This window comes from Aquarana catesbeiana, linkage group LG05, assembly GCF_042186555.1.
Source record: "Aquarana catesbeiana isolate 2022-GZ linkage group LG05, ASM4218655v1, whole genome shotgun sequence".
Taxonomy (NCBI): domain Eukaryota; kingdom Metazoa; phylum Chordata; class Amphibia; order Anura; family Ranidae; genus Aquarana; species Aquarana catesbeiana.
Genome location: NC_133328.1, coordinates 52,489,142 through 52,508,472, shown reverse-complemented (window position 1 = coordinate 52,508,472; position 19,331 = coordinate 52,489,142). Strand labels below are relative to the sequence as shown.

The window sequence follows — 19,331 nt, the reverse complement described above, 5'->3', positions numbered from 1 at the left end:
CTCTGCAAACACCCAGCAACCATGTGTAATGCATGCAGTAGCAGCATGCTAGTGTGGGATCCAAGTGCTTAAAGCAGGTTATGTAATGAAACAATACAACACCTCCTTATAGCCTGCTTTAGCCACTTGGTCGCTGTACTGCATAAGGTTGCACAACCTTTGCAGAGCAAGCCCCATGCCAAGCGTGACAGGGTGTATAATTTCTGCTGAGGCTGCAACATGTGTACACCCCTGGACCCCTAGGATGGAAGCAGAGAGGGATCCCTGGGATGGAAGCAGAAAGGGGCAAAGGCTGCGGACATGATACAGGAGGCGGACAGAGGCTGCGGACATACTGCAGGTGGACAGAGGTTGCGGACATACTACAGGAGGTGGACAGAGGCTGCGGACATACTGCAGGTGGACAGAGGCTGCGGACATACTGCAGGTGGACAGAGGTTGCGGACATACTACAGGAGGTGGACAGAGGCTGCGGACATACTGCAGGTGGACAGAGGTTGCGGACTTACTGCAGGAGGTGGACAGAGGCTGCAGACATACTGCAGGTGGACAGAGGTTGCGGACATACTGCAGGAGGTGGACAGAGGTTGCGGACATACTGCAGGAGGTGGACAGAGGTTGCGGACATACTGCAGGAGGTGGACAGAGGTTGCGGACATACTGCAGGAGGTGGACAGAGGCTGTGGACATACTGCAGGAGGTGGACAGAGGCTGCGGACATACTGCAGGAGGTGGACAGAGGCTGTGGACATACTGCAGGAGGTGGACAGAGGTTGCGGACATACTGCAGGTGGACAGAGGTTGCAGACATACTGCAAGTGGACAGAGGCTGTGGACATACTGCAGGTGGACAGAGGTTGCGGACATACTGCAAGTGGACAGATGTTGCAGACATACTGCAGGAGGTGGACAGAGGTTGCGGACATACTGCAAGTGGACAGAGGCTGCGGACATACTGCAAATGGACAGAGGTTGCAGACATACTGCAGGAGGTGGACAGAGGTTGCAGACATACTGCAAGAGGTGGACAGAGGTTTCGGACATACTGCAAGTGGACAGAGGTTGCGGACATACTGCAAGTGGACAGAGGTTGCGGACATACTGCAGGAGGTGGACAGAGGATGCGGACATACTGCAAGTTGACAAAGACTGCGGACATACTGCAAGTGGACAGAGGTTGCAGACATACTGCAAGTGGTCAGAGGTTGCAGACATACTTCAGGAGGTGGACAGAGGTTGAGGACATGATAGTGTCCTCCTCACCCGCTCACAGTAGCCTCCTCCTCTGTCCACCATCATATTACTTCTCCGCTTCATCAGTGCTGTGTCCTCCTCCTGTGCCACTTTCACCTCTCCACAGATCAGGGCTCCCAGCGATGTCCCCCGTTCTCACTCCCGACAGTTTTACTCTCCTCCTCCTCCTCAGTCCTCACCCCTGCTCGGCTCCTCTGTCTGTACCTCTGCCATAGTGTCCCGATCGTCTATTCGAAAATGGCGCCGGGAGGCGCCATTACGTTACTGCGTATGCGCCGCCTGGCTGAGCATGGACGAGCTTTCACGAGCCCGGCCAGCTTCGGATCGGCGCATGCGCAGTTCCATGTTCGGCTCGCAGGCCATCTTTTTTACGGTCACCGATGCCCATAACGGAGTTTAACGGGCAGCCCCAAAAAGGGGTTAAATCTACGGGCGGTTGGCAACACTGTGGGGCCCCCTGCTGGACACCGGGACCTCGGTCGGCACCCGTGTGACCTAATGATCAGTCCGCCCCTGCTCCTGCCACCGATAAAAGTGATCTCCCGACATTCGGCAGGTGTGTATGAGGCAGTTCCAGTTCTGGAGACCTCAGTTACAAAAAGATATTGACAAGAGGAAGCAAGTCTAGAGATGGACAACAAAAATGGTGCATGGTCTAAGGCTGGGTTTACACTTGATTCGGATGCAGCTGACAGCAATGGTCTGATGCGTCCCTGTTCTCCATTTTAGGGACAAATCAGGCCTGAATTTTTGCCTGAATTCAGACCTGAAACAGAGCCAAAGATGCACAAGACCCTTGTGTAATTCGCTCCGCAGCCACCCCGCAGATGTGTGAACCGGCTCCATTAAGAGCCAGTCATAGTCTCCTGTCATGCGAATTGGATGTGGAGAAACCTGCATCCAATTTGCATAAGTGTGAACCCAGTCTTAAGAATAAAATACATCAGCAGAGTCTGGAGGGACATAATTTGTACAGCCTGAAGGAAAGGAAAGAAACATGAAAGATGACTGAAACAGAAGAACATGGGGACACGACCTCAAACTACCAGGAGGAAAGTTTAAAACTGACCTTAGAAAGTATTATTTTACCAAATGAGAAGTGATGCTTGGAGCAGACTTCCAAATGAAGTTGTGACTCAAACAATTGCTTGGAAACACCTAAACATAGACCTATACTTAGACAAAAAGGTTAAGAAAACACAAAAAACAAGAAAACAAATGTAGCACCCTCTACCTTTAGCTAGGTGCTAGAATAGGATTTTTCTGAGTTTAAGATATCAGTGTAGGCAAATTTAAGATATCAGTGTAGGCAAATTTAGACAGGCCTGTGCTTTAGGTTAGGCCTGTTTGTTTGATTTGAGATTGAGAGTGTTTAGTGTAGTGGTGGGTGTGACCACCTGTGCTCTGACTCAGAGGCGCCTCCCCTGCTTTCAGCTGGAATGTTTTGGAAGAGGAGGTTGGACCTGAGCTGGAGTGGCAGGCAGCTCATGTGAGGAGCTCTGACCAATTACCATTCGGTATTGGCAGGGGGCAGGCCTCCCATATAAGCTGGGGTCACATGCTGCTAAGGAGTTCAGATGGAGCAGGAAAAAGGAGAATGGAGTTTTAGGTAGCTTCCACAGGGCGTCCCCATGTAGGGGCTGTGCCAATCGCAGAGGAGGGCTGAAGGATCTAGGATGTATTCCTGGATAAAGATCTTCAACATGGAGTTGGTGTCAAGCTGCTGTGACCGGGGAACACAGGACTTGCACTTTAGAGAAGATCACTGAAGGAGAAGTAGCAGTAGGACTGAGGAGAGTAGAACAAAGTTCTGTGACTGGGGAACACAGAACTTCCCCTTTGAAGGTCAATGTGAAAGAAGCAAAAGGAATGTAGTATGCTGTGGCCGGGGAACGCAGCGTTTTCAGTTATGGACTGGCTGGGAACAGTAGTCCGCTTATTACCGTGTGCTAGGCTGTCGGGGAGAGGTACAGAGTATCTCTGGCCTGGTAAAGCACTCTGTTAATACCATCCAAGAGATGTGTACCTACCAAATTCACTGAGCCACTGGGGAGAGGTATTGTATGCCTCTGGCTTATTAATTTGTTAAAGCAACACCATTCAAGAGACTTTATTATAGTAACAAATTTACAGCCAGCAAGCTGGGGTTATTCAGAGTGATCCCTTCTTCTCTTATTGGGAAGTGAAGCAACAGGAATCTAACAGTTTTGCAGTAGAGGATTTGTACAAGAAGAGAGGAATCTAGAGGAGTGATAATCTGCAGGAGTGAGTGCACAGGAAGTGGAGCAATAGTCTGCAGTGGAGATATACAGAGGAAATAGACTGTGAATGTTATGCCCTGTACACACAATCGGACATTGATCGGACATTCCGACAACAAAATCCCTGAATTTTTTCCGATGGATGTTGGCTCAAACTTGTCTTGCATACACACGGTCGCACAAAGTTGTCGGAAAATCTGATCAGTCTGAACGCAGTGACGTAAAACACGTACGTCGGGACTATAAACGGGGCAGTAGCCAATAGCTTTCGTCTCTTAATTTATTCTGAGCATGCATGGCACTTTGTGCATCGCATTTGTGTACACACGATCGGAATTTAACCGATCGGATTTTGTTGGCGGAAAATTTTATAGCCTGCTCTCAAACTTTGTGTGTCGGAAATTCCAACGGAAAAAGTCCGATGGAGCCAACACACGATTGGAATTTCCGACAACACAATCCGATCGCACTTTTTCCATCGGAAAATCCGACCGCGTGTACAGGGCATAAGAGCTGCATCATTTTTAGGGCTAAAGCTGCTAATCAATGTTCTACAAATGTGATGACAATTCAATAAGTGTTATGGGCATCCCATATCTTCCTTTACCCCAACCAAGTTGTATCCCGCTGTGCTGCCCCAACGGGGCATAGAATTTATATAGACTGTTTTCCTAGCCATTTCCTATGGACGTTTATATTTAGTTCACATGCTGCCATCTAGTGACCTTTTGTGGTAATGCACTTATTTTATTATGTTCTTTTTCCCTGATGTTATGACACACTTCCTTTATATGTAATGCTCCACCTTTCTTCCTGTGATTGTACTTCCTGTGTAGTGGATGCAGCTACAAGCCACATGTAGCAGGGTACATGTTTACTGCATTGTAAGCTACAGACAATGGAAGAGAAATTGAGGGAAACCATGCTAATGTGCGATAGATACTGCCATCATCCTGGGTAATAATTAGAGGAATTGGTATGCACCGGAGTGCATGTGGGGGACGCCCCTTAGGATTTTTTAGGCAGAAAAAGGAGTAGGGAAAGTATTATCCGTAAAAGGCACCAGCAGTGCCAGCTTTATTAGTGTACAAAAATAGATTAAAATGTCCAGAGGGACAAGACAAGCATATACAATCAATAATTGGTATCTGTGTAAATGACAAAGACAAGTAGAGCATATAAAAATAATATCACCCAATGCCAGCAACCCCAAACCATCCACCGAGGTACGGTAGGTCTGGTGGGGGGTGGGCGGCTAATGCATATTTCCCAACATGTTTCGGAGAGGACCGTAGTCACACTGGTATGTTCCTTCTTCAGGGGAATTGTTTAACATACAGATGGGTGGATGAAAAATGTTGCTTGTCTCTAGAACATAGACATAAACATCAATGAGTAACATAGCAGGAAACAAAACCATGCATATGGTTTATGTTATAGCCATTTGTATATCACAAGAATCATCAAGAAATGTAACATGTTACTTACATCATAAAACTCATGTCATGAGAAAAAGGAAAGGCAAAAGAAGGTGTCAACGTGCTGTTTGTAGGGGTCCACAGGTGACAGAAGGGGCCGGTGACAAGCCGCAGAGCCGCAGGGGCACCTTCACAAGATACGCCTAGTCCACCCTGTAGCGAACAATGTCGGCGTTAGGGGGAAAAGGATTGCACACAAAAGAGAGGCCAGGGGAAGTAGTGATTGTAAAGAACATCTATGTGTATATAGAAGCCAACTCTTTAAGACTTCAGTGTCAAAGGAGGCAAATACTACATACCTGAATTGAGGGGTAGATCAGGAACATTAGCTGCTGATGGTTTAGAGTCTATCAGGTGAGGAAGTTGGAACACAAGTGTCTGCTGCTGACAATCCTGTGTCTGCCACTGTGTTGGCACCTGACATCAGGATGTGAGCCAGAGCGGTGTAATATATATAGGGGGGAGAGTCCCACACTCCCACACTCTGGGAGCGATTGCTAACCGCAGTACAGCTGTGTGTAAACACAGCCGAGAGGATTAGGATCGGGGGTGTGTATGGAGTGGCCAATCAAAGGCAGACCTAGGGGCCGTCACGGCCGCCGCGTTGTCACGCCTGGCGGGCGGAGACATGCCTCAAGGGGCGTATCTCAGGCACAGGGGCGCGCGGCGCGGCCGCGCCAGAGACTGCCGCGATCGCGTCACGCGTCGACGTGCCACCGGCGGGAAGGCTTCACCGTCGTCATGGAGATGGCGGCGAAGGCATATGAGCGCTCCACCCCCCACAGCCAGTCCAAGGACGGGAAGGCAAAACTGTCACCGTCCTAGGCTGCGGCAGGGGGAGCCCACCCGCCGGGTGTCAGTGCCCATGCAGCACCGCGGGGACCAAAGGGCCCAGACATATCACCCAGCGGGAAAGGTGAAAGGAACAAACAGCAAATTGAACAAGGAGAAAGGGGGGTGATTGCAGTGTGTCATTGAGAACAAAACATGACTGATGGAATGGACACTGTACAACAAAATAATAAAGTAAAGAGAACACACAATGTGAAGTGTATACAAAAAAAAAAAAATATGCAAGGAAAATAAACAGGTATACAATGTGGGAAGAAGGGGAGGGGAGGGAGAGGGAAGGGAGGACAAAACGGGCCAGGGATGACCAAACAATAACTATGCAGGGCAAAGAAACAATGATGGTACATAATTAGGCTTGAATCGACAACCAGGAGGGTTGCACCAACGCTATTTTTGGTTGTGTGTGATTGAAAAGTAGAATAGAATAAAGGGTTGAATAAAAATAATAATAAATGTGAGTGTAAAAATAGATATGAAGACAGTCTGAGATAAAGAAAGGGGGTCAAAGCCAAGTTGGTGGCTTACATATTGAGTTCACACACCCCTGACGAGAAACCTGGGAGAAAGGGTCTAAAGTTAAAGGCTTCATTCAATCCTGGTGGATAAATGGCTCGTAAACTATAAATCCACCTGAGCTCGCGTTGGAGGAGGCTCTTGTTGGAGTCACCACCCCGCGAGCTGAAGTGGATGCGGTCCAATCCCAGGAAATGAACTTTGGGGATCGAGGTGGGGTGTGCTTGGGCCATGTGTCGGCCAATGGTTACATCTGGGTCACGTTTGGAAATGGTAGAAATATGTTGGTATATCCTCTTCCAGAGGGGGTTGATGGTCTTACCAACATAGAAACTTCCACACTCGCATGTAAGCAAGTAAACTACCCCTGGGGTCTTGCAGTTGATAAAATGTTTTGGGTGAAATATCTGTCCGTTGGGTAGGTGGATGTCCCTACGCCTGTCCATATATTGGCAGTAGGGACATCCACCACACGAGAAGGTGCCTAGGGTTTTGCAGGTGTCGCCCCTGTGTGACCGGTACTCACTTTGAACTAATCGGTCACCAACAGACGGAGCCCTCCTGTAAGTTACAGCTGGTGTGTCTGGGACAAAGGGAGATAGAGATGGGTCCGTTTTTAGTATGTGCCAATATATATTCAGAATTTGCTTTAACTTTCGATGTTGGGTGGTATATGTAGTGATGATTCTGGTGGTGTTGTCAGTGAGCCGTTCTTTTGGTGTATCCAGTAGGTCATGTCGCGACGAAGCTAGTGTTCTTTTGTAGGCCTTTTTGAGGGAAGATCGAGAGTAACCTCTTTCGAGTAGTCTCGTTCTTAATTTATCAGCCTCCACTTTAAATGTAGAGTCATCAGAGCAGTTTCTGCGTGTCCTGAGATACTGTGTGTAAGGTATGGACGACAACAGGGGTTTGGGATGGAAGCTGGTTGCGTGTAGCAACGAGTTTCCCGCTGTGGGCTTCCGATACAATTGACTTGAAAGGCTACCATCGGGTAGTCTTTTGACTAGCACGTCCAAAAAGGTAATCTCAGTGTCACTGTATACCATAGTGAAAGCCAAATTAAATTCATTGCAGTTGATTGCAGCCAGAAATTCGTGCAGAAGTACGTCTGGGCCTTCCCATATAAGAAAAACGTCGTCTATATACCTGCGCCACGTGGAGATGTGGCGCATGTACATAGACAACGAGTCATTGGTAATCAGAGAATGCTCCCACTCCCCCAGGTACAGATTGGCGTACGATGGGGCACAACAAGTCCCCATCGCAACACCCTGCACCTGGAGGTAGTGGGAGCCATCAAAACAAAACACATTGTGGGACAGGATAAAGTCAAGGGCATTTAAAATAAACTCATCATAGTCTGGTTTAGAGTCACTGAATTGAGAAAGTGCGCGACGGACCATGGCGAGACCTAAATTGTGTGGTATGCTACAATATAGGGACTCCACGTCAATGCTGACTAGGAGAGTGCCCTCAGAGATGTGTATATCCCGTAGGGCTTGTAGAAAGTGTATGGTGTTGCGTATGTACCAATGTTTGGCATTCAACGAGAGGTTTTAAATGGTTGTCGACCACCCTACTAAGATTTTCCGTGAGATTACCACGTCCGGAAATAATTGGCCTGCCTGGTGGTTTGTCTAATTTCTTATGCAGTTTAGGCAATGCATAGAAGGTGGCTTCTTTCGGGTGGTCGGTCCGAACAAATTCCCACGTGTCTTTAGTTATAATGTTATGATGGTATGCAGTATCCACGAGATTATAGAACTCGTGTGTGAATTTATCTAGGGAGGACCGTCCAATGGGACGGTACCACTCCCTATTTTTAAGTAACTTTTGACACATTTCTATGTATTGAGTGTTGTCCATGACCACGACATTGCCACCCTTGTCAGATGGTTTGATGACAATGTCGTGGTCATGGGCCAAAGTGTCAAGCGCCTTGCGCTCATCATGATTCAGGTTGCATTTGGGCTTGTGAAAAAGTTTCATATTGTTAATGTCCGCTGTCACGAGCTTTAGAAAGGTAGAGGTGTTTTGATTAATACTTGGAGATGGATAAAGTGTGGATTTCTTTTTTATATTTGTAGGTGGGTCAGGAACTGAGGCTGTGCTGGGCAAGGTGGATGAGCCCTCAGTTGTAGATGAAGCAGCCATATATTCAACAGATTCGAAGGAACTTGCAATGTCTTTTTCCACGCTCAATCAGATCCTAGAGAAAAAATCGTTGCTACATTGGCACATTAAATCTTTTCAAGATTACATTACTAAAAATTTGAATCCATTTGGACTTAGAATCCAAATCTTCCCAACCTTCGATAACATCGACTCTAGCTTTAAAGCTGCTTGGGAAGAAAATTTAAAACTATGTTCTAAAAATATGATGACCTTATTAATTGACGAATACAAAAAAAGATTAGTGGATCTTGATGTTAAACTGGAGAAAACTCAATTGCAAATGATTAATCTTAAATCACACCCCCTCTACTCCGAATCGGAACAAAAACTCAAAATCCACCTAGAACAGTTTAATAAAAACATCCTGATCAAAAAAGACAGGAAATTACAACGAGATAAAAGGGCCTTTGAGGAGGGAAGAGCCTACAAGTGGCACTCCGATTCTAACTATGGCAGATCCCAACCTAAACGTGGTAAAAATGGTTATAACATGAACAATAACCCTGATTTATCTATACATTCACAGGTTATTTCTTTCCCACAGCCCTCTTCCCAACAAAGAGGCCGGGGAAGACAAAAATCCTATAAACGAGGAACAGGATCACGTGATGATTCTTCTCACATCGAAGCCTCCCTATCCAGGACAGGTAACACCGATCAATCTCGATCTGCCACAAGCAGTGACAGATCTGATACATCGGCTTCATTCAGTAGCTCCAGATCCTCGATACATTTGCCTACTACCTCAATAACCACACGCTCACAATCGGTACCTCCGGGTACTTTTTTAGACCAATTCAGAAGCCACACACAGGCACACCAACAGAAACCACAATCACAGCAGTCCAAAACCCACAAGTCCACCAAACAGAAACGTCGTTAAACGTAGTCAATTTGTCCTCACGTTCCCTCACTCACTCAGAGCTGAATGTCCTTGGGCGTGGTCTTACCTTTTGCCCTGCCTGGGGTCTGGACAAATTCGACGCCATCAGGGACATCCACCTCTTTATCCGCAAAATTCTACTTAAAAGTATGTTTAATAAAAAAGCCGATCCAGGCTCTCAGTATTCTGATCAGGAGAACCTTGCATTGGCCAATCTAATTGCACTACTTGATGAAAATGACCCTACGGAGTGTTCCGACTCCGAAGACCCTTCTCGCCGAACAGATTCTGACCAATCCTTCGAATCTGTTGAATATATGGCTGCTTCATCTACAACTGAGGGCTCATCCACCTTGCCCAGCACAGCCTCAGTTCCTGACCCACCTACAAATATAAAAAAGAAATCCACACTTTATCCATCTCCAAGTATTAATCAAAACACCTCTACCTTTCTAAAGCTCGTGACAGCGGACATTAACAATATGAAACTTTTTCACAAGCCCAAATGCAACCTGAATCATGATGAGCGCAAGGCGCTTGACACTTTGGCCCATGACCACGACATTGTCATCAAACCATCTGACAAGGGTGGCAATGTCGTGGTCATGGACAACACTCAATACATAGAAATGTGTCAAAAGTTACTTAAAAATAGGGAGTGGTACCGTCCCATTGGACGGTCCTCCCTAGATAAATTCACACACGAGTTCTATAATCTCGTGGATACTGCATACCATCATAACATTATAACTAAAGACACGTGGGAATTTGTTCGGACCGACCACCCGAAAGAAGCCACCTTCTATGCATTGCCTAAACTGCATAAGAAATTAGACAAACCACCAGGCAGGCCAATTATTTCCGGACGTGGTAATCTCACGGAAAATCTTAGTAGGGTGGTCGACAACCATTTAAAACCTCTCGTTGAATGCCAAACATCGTACATACGCGACACCATACACTTTCTACAAGCCCTACGGGATATACACATCTCTGAGGGCACTCTCCTAGTCAGCATTGACATGGAGTCCCTATATTGTAGCATACCACACAATTTAGGTCTCGCCATGGTGCGTCGCGCACTTTCTCAATTCAGTGACTCTAAACCAGACTATGATGAGTATATTTTTAAATGCCCTTGACTTTATCCTGTCCCACAATGCGTTTTGTTTTGATGGCTCCCACTACCTCCAGGTGCAGGGTGTTGCGATGGGGACTTGTTGTGCCCCATCGTACGCCAATCTGTACCTGGGGGAGTGGGAGCATTCTCTGATTACCAATGACTCGTTGTCTATGTACATGCGCCACATCTCCACGTGGCGCAGGTATATAGACGACGTTTTTCTTATATGGGAAGGCCCAGACGTACTTCTGCACGAATTTCTGGCTGCAATCAACTGCAATGAATTTAATTTGGCTTTCACTATGGTATACAGTGACACTGAGATTACCTTTTTGGACGTGCTAGTCAAAAGACTACCCGATGGTAGCCTTTCAAGTCAATTGTATCGGAAGCCCACAGCGGGAAACTCGTTGCTACACGCAACCAGCTTCCATCCCAAACCCCTGTTGTCGTCCATACCTTACACACAGTATCTCAGGACACGCAGAAACTGCTTTGATGACTCTACATTTAAAGTGGAGGCTGATAAATTAAGAACGAGACTACTCGAAAGAGGTTACTCTCGATCTTCCCTCAAAAAGGCCTACAAAAGAACACTAGCTTCGTCGCGACATGACCTACTGGATACACCAAAAGAACGGCTCACTGACAACACCACCAGAATCATCACTACATATACCACCCAACATCGAAAGTTAAAGCAAATTCTGAATATATATTGGCACATACTAAAAACGGACCCATCTCTATCTCCCTTTGTCCCAGACACACCAGCTGTAACTTACAGGAGGGCTCCGTCTGTTGGTGACCGATTAGTTCAAAGTGAGTACCGGTCACACAGGGGCGACACCTGCAAAACCCTAGGCACCTTCTCGTGTGGTGGATGTCCCTACTGCCAATATATGGACAGGCGTAGGGACATCCACCTACCCAACGGACAGATATTTCACCCAAAACATTTTATCAACTGCAAGACCCCAGGGGTAGTTTACTTGCTTACATGCGAGTGTGGAAGTTTCTATGTTGGTAAGACCATCAACCCCCTCTGGAAGAGGATATACCAACATATTTCTACCATTTCCAAACGTGACCCAGATGTAACCATTGGCCGACACATGGCCCAAGCACACCCCACCTCAATCCCCAAAGTTCATTTCCTGGGATTGGACCGCATCCACTTCAGCTCGCGGGGTGGTGACTCCAACAAGAGCCTCCTCCAACGCGAGCTCAGGTGGATTTATAGTTTACGAGCCATTTATCCACCAGGATTGAATGAAGCCTTTAACTTTAGACCCTTTCTCCCAGGTTTCTCGTCAGGGGTGTGTGAACTCAATATGTAAGCCACCAACTTGGCTTTGACCCCCTTTCTTTATCTCAGACTGTCTTCATATCTATTTTTACACTCACATTTATTATTATTTTTATTCAACCCTTTATTCTATTCTACTTTTCAATCACACACAACCAAAAATAGCGTTGGTGCAACCCTCCTGGTTGTCGATTCAAGCCTAATTATGTACCATCATTGTTTCTTTGCCCTGCATAGTTATTGTTTGGTCATCCCTGGCCCGTTTTGTCCTCCCTTCCCTCTCCCTCCCCTCCCCTTCTTCCCACATTGTATACCTGTTTATTTTCCTTGCATATTTTTTTTTTTTTTGTATACACTTCACATTGTGTGTTCTCTTTACTTTATTATTTTGTTGTACAGTGTCCATTCCATCAGTCATGTTTTGTTCTCAATGACACACTGCAATCACCCCCCTTTCTCCTTGTTCAATTTGCTGTTTGTTCCTTTCACCTTTCCCGCTGGGTGATATGTCTGGGCCCTTTGGTCCCCGCGGTGCTGCATGGGCACTGACACCCGGCGGGTGGGCTCCCCCTGCCGCAGCCTAGGACGGTGACAGTTTTGCCTTCCCGTCCTTGGACTGGCTGTGGGGGGTGGAGCGCTCATATGCCTTCGCCGCCGTCTCCATGACGACGGTGAAGCCTTCCCGCCGGTGGCACGTCGACGCGTGACGCGATCGCGCCAGTCTCTGGCGTGGCCGCGCCGCGCGCCCCTGTGCCTGAGATACGCCCCTTGAGGCATGTCTCCGCCCGCCAGGCGTGACAACGCGGCGGCCGTGACGGCCCCTAGGTCTGCCTTTGATTGGCCACTCCATACACACCCCCGATCCTAATCCTCTCGGCTGTGTTTACACACAGCTGTACTGCGGTTAGCAATCGCTCCCAGAGTGTGGGAGTGTGGGACTCTCCCCCCTATATATATTACACTGCTCTGGCTCACATCCTGATGTCAGGTGCCAACACAGTGGCAGACACAGGATTGTCAGCAGCAGACACTTGTGTTCCAACTTCCTCACCTGATAGACTCTAAACCATCAGCAGCTAATGTTCCTGATCTACCCCTCAATTCAGGTATGTAGTATTTGCCTCCTTTGACACTGAAGTCTTAAAGAGTTGGCTTCTATATACACATAGATGTTCTTTACAATCACTACTTCCCCTGGCCTCTCTTTTGTGTGCAATCCTTTTCCCCCTAACGCCGACATTGTTCGCTACAGGGTGGACTAGGCGTATCTTGTGAAGGTGCCCCTGCGGCTCTGCGGCTTGTCACCGGCCCCTTCTGTCACCTGTGGACCCCTACAAACAGCACGTTGACACCTTCTTTTGCCTTTCCTTTTTCTCATGACATGAGTTTTATGATGTAAGTAACATGTTACATTTCTTGATGATTCTTGTGATATACAAATGGCTATAACATAAACCATATGTATGGTTTTGTTTCCTGCTATGTTACTCATTGATGTTTATGTCTATGTTCTAGAGACAAGCAACATTTTTCATCCACCCATCTGTATGTTAAACAATTCCCCTGAAGAAGGAACATACCAGTGTGACTACGGTCCTCTCCGAAACATGTTGGGAAATATGCATTAGCCGCCCACCCCCCACCAGACCTACCGTACCTCGGTGGATGGTTTGGGGTTGCTGGCATTGGGTGATAATATTTTTATATGCTCTACTTGTCTTTGTCATTTACACAGATACCAATTATTGATTGTATATGCTTGTCTTGTCCCTCTGGACATTTTAATCTATTTTTGTACACTAATAAAGCTGGCACTGCTGGTGCCTTTTACGGATAATACTTTCCCTACTCCTTTTTCTGCCTAAAAAATCCTAAGGGGCGTCCCCCACATGCACTCCGTTGCATACCAATTCCTCTAAGCTACAGACAATATCATCTTTTGACCACATAAATACTACAACCTGTTCATCTGTTTGTATTCTGTCATCTGCTGTAACCTGATGTTCAGAATAAAAGAATCTTGTGGATGGAATTGGTATTTGGTGAGTTGAAACTATCTGATGAAGATTGTCCTCAGTGATTATATCTTATACAGGCCAGGCATAGAGGTCTGACAAGGGATAGTCGCTTCGCAACAATCGGAGTCAGAATACCCGCAATAAACACAACAAAACTATGCAAATGACTGCTCATTGTCTCAGAGGTGATAGATGTGGGTCTGGCAGAAGGGTGATTTGGTAGATGTTAGTAACTAGTGGTAACCAACTGCTACATAAATGTTGAAAAAAAAGAGTGTGGGGAAGACTTGGGGAACAGCTTTGTGTTTTTTGCCCTCATTCTTCTATGTTACCTTTAGTATATCCCTGTGAATTCCCTTGTTTTTTAAAGCTAGTACATAGAGCTTTGCATTCTGCCCAAATTAAAATTGCGCCCACCCTTACTTTATAACTGAGAAAACACCAAGACAAAATTGTAACACTTACTGCAATTATATTCATCTTCACCCAGTAGACAATCAATTACTCCATCACACCACATCATCGCTGGGATACATCGTCTGTTGGAACACTGGACTTCTGTACTCTTGCACTGCGGCTTGGGAGCTGTGGTGGGGATCACTGTAGGGCAGAAGATTTCATCTGTTCCATCTATACAGTCCTCTATCCCATTACACTTGGCAGACAAGGGCACACACTGCTTTTCATATGCACATGTTAACAAGTCTTCAGGGCAGGTAGACTTTGGTATTTCCGGCTCTGGGAAAAAAAAAAATGCTTATTTCCCTTATTTTGTAGTTTCTCCTCTTCTCCTTTTTGTTAATTACCTTTTTAAGCTTACAACCGTTTTTATATTTTATATTTTTGTATTGATAAAAAAATATTATTTTACAAATAAACATATATTGCAGGGAATGCCAATGCATCAGTTTGTGCAGCTCATGGCAGGCTGTCAAACAAGAAAGACCAGCACTAGTTCTGCACTTGTTGTCTCCTCTTGCAAACAGAAGACCCAGACTGCACCCTCTCAAGAAGAGATGTGTGTATACCCTGAGATCAAACTATTGAAAGTATAGTCACAGCTATGCAGCAAGTCAATTGCAACATCTCAAGCCCTGGAGTATCAGACCCGCTTGTTGTCTGCCAAAGGTTAAATATGAAATATTGATCTGCAAAATGTGTATTTATCTGACAAAAGTAAGAAAAATAAAAACATTTTCTGGAAAAGCCCTGTTTATTCCCTTTTTAAGATATACTCCAATCAGACTCTAAAATTTTGTGCGAAAACACATTGGGGACAGCCTGACTGTGCAGGGATTTCACTCTTTATCCTTCATCTGTTGAGTATACCAGGTCACCCCACTGTATAAAATCCTTTGGTTGTTGGCCACCTGGCGTTCTGAGCCTGTGAATCTGTAACTTCATCTAGTCCAATTATGTGTCCATCTGGTGCAGTCTAAGTATAAAACTTCCAGCCATACAGAAATAAATTATTCATGCGTCTACTGCACCCCTAACACAGTCTATGGAAAATCTATAGGAAGAAGCTCCTGGGATGGTGATGTTGGGGGAGTCTGAACAGAAATGACTATCAAGAAACTGCTGTGCCATTTAAGTCCTGTTTAATATGAAGGAAAGAAAAAAATGTAAAATGTATGGGAAATGTACAGTGGATATAAAAAGTCTACACACCCCTTTTAAAATGTCAGGTTTCTGTGACTTAAAAAATGAAACAAAGATAAATGTGACATATAAACGGTACAACTCAATTGAAAAACAAACTAAAATCTTTTGGGGGGGGAATAATGTGGTTGCATAAGTGTGCACACCCTCTTATAACTGGGGTTGTAGCTGTTTTCATGTTTAATAGGAGTCAGTACACACCTGCCATCATTTAAAGTGCCTCTGATTAACTCCAATAAAGTTTAGCTGTTCTAAAGGATCTTTCCTGAAATTTTCTTAGTCACATTCTACAGCAAAAGCCATGGTCTGCGGAGAGCTTCCAAAACATCAGAGGGATCTCATTGTTAAAAGGTATCAGTCAGGAAAAGGGTACAAAAGAATTTCCAAGGTATTAGATATACCATGGAACACAGTTAAGACAGTCATCATCAAGTGGAGAAAATATAGCCCAACAGTGACATTACCAAGAACTGGACGTCCCTCCAAAATTGATGAAAAGACAAGAAGAAAACTAGTTAGGGAGGCTGCCAAGAGGCCTACAGAAACATTAAAGGAGCTGCAGGAGTATCTGGCAAGTACTCACTGTGTGGTACATGTGACAACAATCTCCTCTTCATATGTCTAGGATATGGGTTAGAGTGGCAAGACGGAAGCCTTTTCTTACAAAGAAAAACATCCAAGCCTGGCTAAATTTAGCAAAAACGCATCTAAACTCTCCCAAAAGCATGTGGGAAAATGTGTTATGGTCTGATGAAACCAAGGTTGAATTTTTTGGCCAAAATTCCAAAAGATATGTTTGGCGCAAAAACAACACTGCACATCACCAAAAGAACACTATATCCACCATGGAGCATGGTGGTGGCAGCATCATGCTTTGGGGCTGTTTTTCTTCAGCTGGAACAGGGGCCTTAGTCAAGGTAGAGGGAATTATGAACAGTTCCAAATACCAGTCAATATTGGCGCAAAACCTTCAGGCTTACATAGTTACATATTTATAGTTAATCAGGTTGAAAAAAGACACAAGTCCTAGTTCAACCATAAAAATAAATTAATAAAAAACAATATCATACAATCCCGTATACACAATCCTATACTCACAGTTGATCCAGAGGAAGGCAAAAAACCCCAGCAAAGCATGATCCAATTCGCTACAGAAGGGGAAAAATTCCTTCCTGATCCCAGAGAGGCAATCGGATTTTCCCTGGATCAACTTTACCTATAAATGTTAGTACCCAGTTATATTGTATATGTACATTTAGGAAAGAATCCAGGCCTTTCTTAAAGCAATCTACTGAGCTGGCCAGAACCACCTCTGGAGGGAGCCTATCCCACATTTTAACAGGTCTTACTGTGAAGAAACCTTTCCGTATTTGGAGATGAAATCTCTTTTCCTCTAGGCGTAAAGAGTGCCCCCTTGTTCTCTCTGTTGACCGTAAAGTGAATAACACAACACCAAGTTTACTATATGGATCTCTTATATATTTTTACATGTTGATCATATCCCCCTTAATCTCCTCTTCTCAAGAGAGAATAAATTCTATTCCTCTAATCTTTCCTCATAGCTGAGCCCCTCCATGCCTCTTATCAGTTTGGTTGCCCTTCTCTGCACTTTCTCCAGTTCCCCAATATGCTTTTTGAGAACTGGGGCCCAAAACTGAACTGCATATTCCAGATGAGTTATTACTAATGATTTGTACAGGGGCAAAATGATATCTCTCTCTGAAGTCCATACCTCTCTTAATACAAGAAAGGACTTTGCTTGCTTTGGAAAATGCAGCTTGGCATTTTTCATTATTGAGCTTATGATCTACCAAAACCCCCAGAGTCTTCTCCACTATGGATTCCCCCAGTTGTACTCCCCTTAGTATGTATGATGCATATTCTTAGCCCCCAAGTGCATAACTTTACATTTATCAACATGAAACCTCATCTGCCACATAGTCGCCCAATTAGACAGTGCATTGAGGTTGGCTTGTAAATTGGAGACATCCTGCAAGGACTTTATTCCACTGCATAGCTTAGTGTCATCTGAAAAGACTGAAATGGTACTTTTAATCCCAGACCCTATATCATTTATAAAGATATTAAAAAGTAAAGGTCCCAGCACTGAACCTTGGGGTACACCACTGATAGACCATTCAGAGTAAGAATCATTAACACTACTCTCTGGATTGAATGGTCTTTTAGCCAGTTTTCTATCCATTTACAAACTGATATTTCCAAGCCTGTAGACTTTATCTTACACATGAGCCGTGTATGGGGAACTGTATCGAAACGCTTTTGCAAAATCCAAGTATACCACGTCCACAGCCACCCCTCTGTCCAATGTTTTACTTACCTCCTCATAGAAAGAAATCAGATTTGTTTGACAACTTCTGTCTATCATGAATCCATGCTGTCTGTTGCCTAAAATATTTTTTTCCAGCAAGAACTCATCTATGTGATCTTTTATTAAATTCTGCAGTAACTCCCCGACTATAGAAGTTAAACGAACAGGTCTATAGTTACTTGTTAAAGACCTTGTTCCTTTTTTAAATATAGGCACCACATTGGCCCTACGCCAATCCAGTGGTACTATTCCTGTCATTAATTAGTCCCTAAAAATTAGATACAATGGCTTTGAAATGATGAAGCTCAATTCTTTTAGGATCCGTGGGTAGATGCCATCTGGTCAAGGTGCTTTATCCACCTTTATTCTGTCTAAAAATTTCTGGACCATATCACTTTTGAGCCATTGTGAATCATTTGGGGCTGTGTCACTACCACCCCCATTATGAACATGAGCTCCCCCATGCTCCTTTGTATACACAGAACTGAAGAATGTATTTAATAAATTTGCCTTCTCTTTGTCCCGAGTCACTCACTCTAGATTATTTTGTAAAGGGCCTATTAATATTTGAAGAATTTTTGGGGGTGGGTCATACTATGTTTTGCAATCTGTTGTTCGTTTTGAATTTTTGCGTCCTTGATTTCCTTTTTACATATTCTCTTATATTTTTTGTAACATTTACACGACAATAGTGTTCCTTAATTTTTATATTTTTAAAAGCTCTTTTCTTATTGTTTATAGCTTTTTTAACTTTGACCATGAGCCACATAGGTTTTATTTTTAGCCTTTTAAACTTATTGCCCATGGGAATATACTTTGCAGTGAGTTCACAAACAGTCTTTTTGAAGAATTCCCATTTCTGTTCTGTGTCCATTGATGCCAATATTCCCTCCCAGTCTAAGACCTGGAGAGCAGCCCTCAGCCTTGGAAAATTTGCTCTCTTAAAGTTAAGTGTTTTTATCTTTCCCGTGTTTCATGTGTTTTTTGCTTACAGCTAACATCAAATGAAATCTTGTTATGGTCACTGCTACCCAGATGTTCCTTTATATGAACATTAGTAATAAGCTCTGCATGGTTTGAGATTACCAGGTCCAACAGAGCATCATTCCTAGTTGGGGGCCTCAGTAAACTGGACCATAAAATTGTCCTGTAATAGGTTTATATATTTTTGCCCTTCAGCTGTTCCAGCAGTGCCATTACCCCAGTCAATTTCCGGGTAGTTAAAATCCCCCATTATTATCACTGTCCCAGCCCTTGCAGCCCTTTCCATCTGTGCAAGGAACTGAGTCTCCACCTCCTCATGAACATTGGGTGGTCTATAACAAACTCCAATGATTAACTTTGAACTGTGCACATCTACATGTAGTTCCATCCATAATGCTTCAGCCACATCACCCTCTCTATCAATTAGGTCCTCATTCACACTCGCCTTGAGATCCCTTCTCACATAGAGACAGACCCCGCCACCTTTCCT

At 44.8% G+C, this 19,331-nt stretch overlaps 1 protein-coding gene across 1 annotated transcript in view; it reads right to left on the bottom strand.

Annotated features, from left to right (window-relative positions):
• Positions 1-19,331, bottom strand: part of MALRD1 (MAM and LDL receptor class A domain containing 1) — a 737,846-nt gene that overhangs the window by 90,960 nt on the left and 627,555 nt on the right. Inside the window, exon 34 of the mRNA XM_073629748.1 lies at positions 14,332-14,604. Coding sequence (XP_073485849.1) covers positions 14,332-14,604 — 273 coding nt within the window. The remainder of the gene's footprint in view (positions 1-14,331; positions 14,605-19,331) is intronic.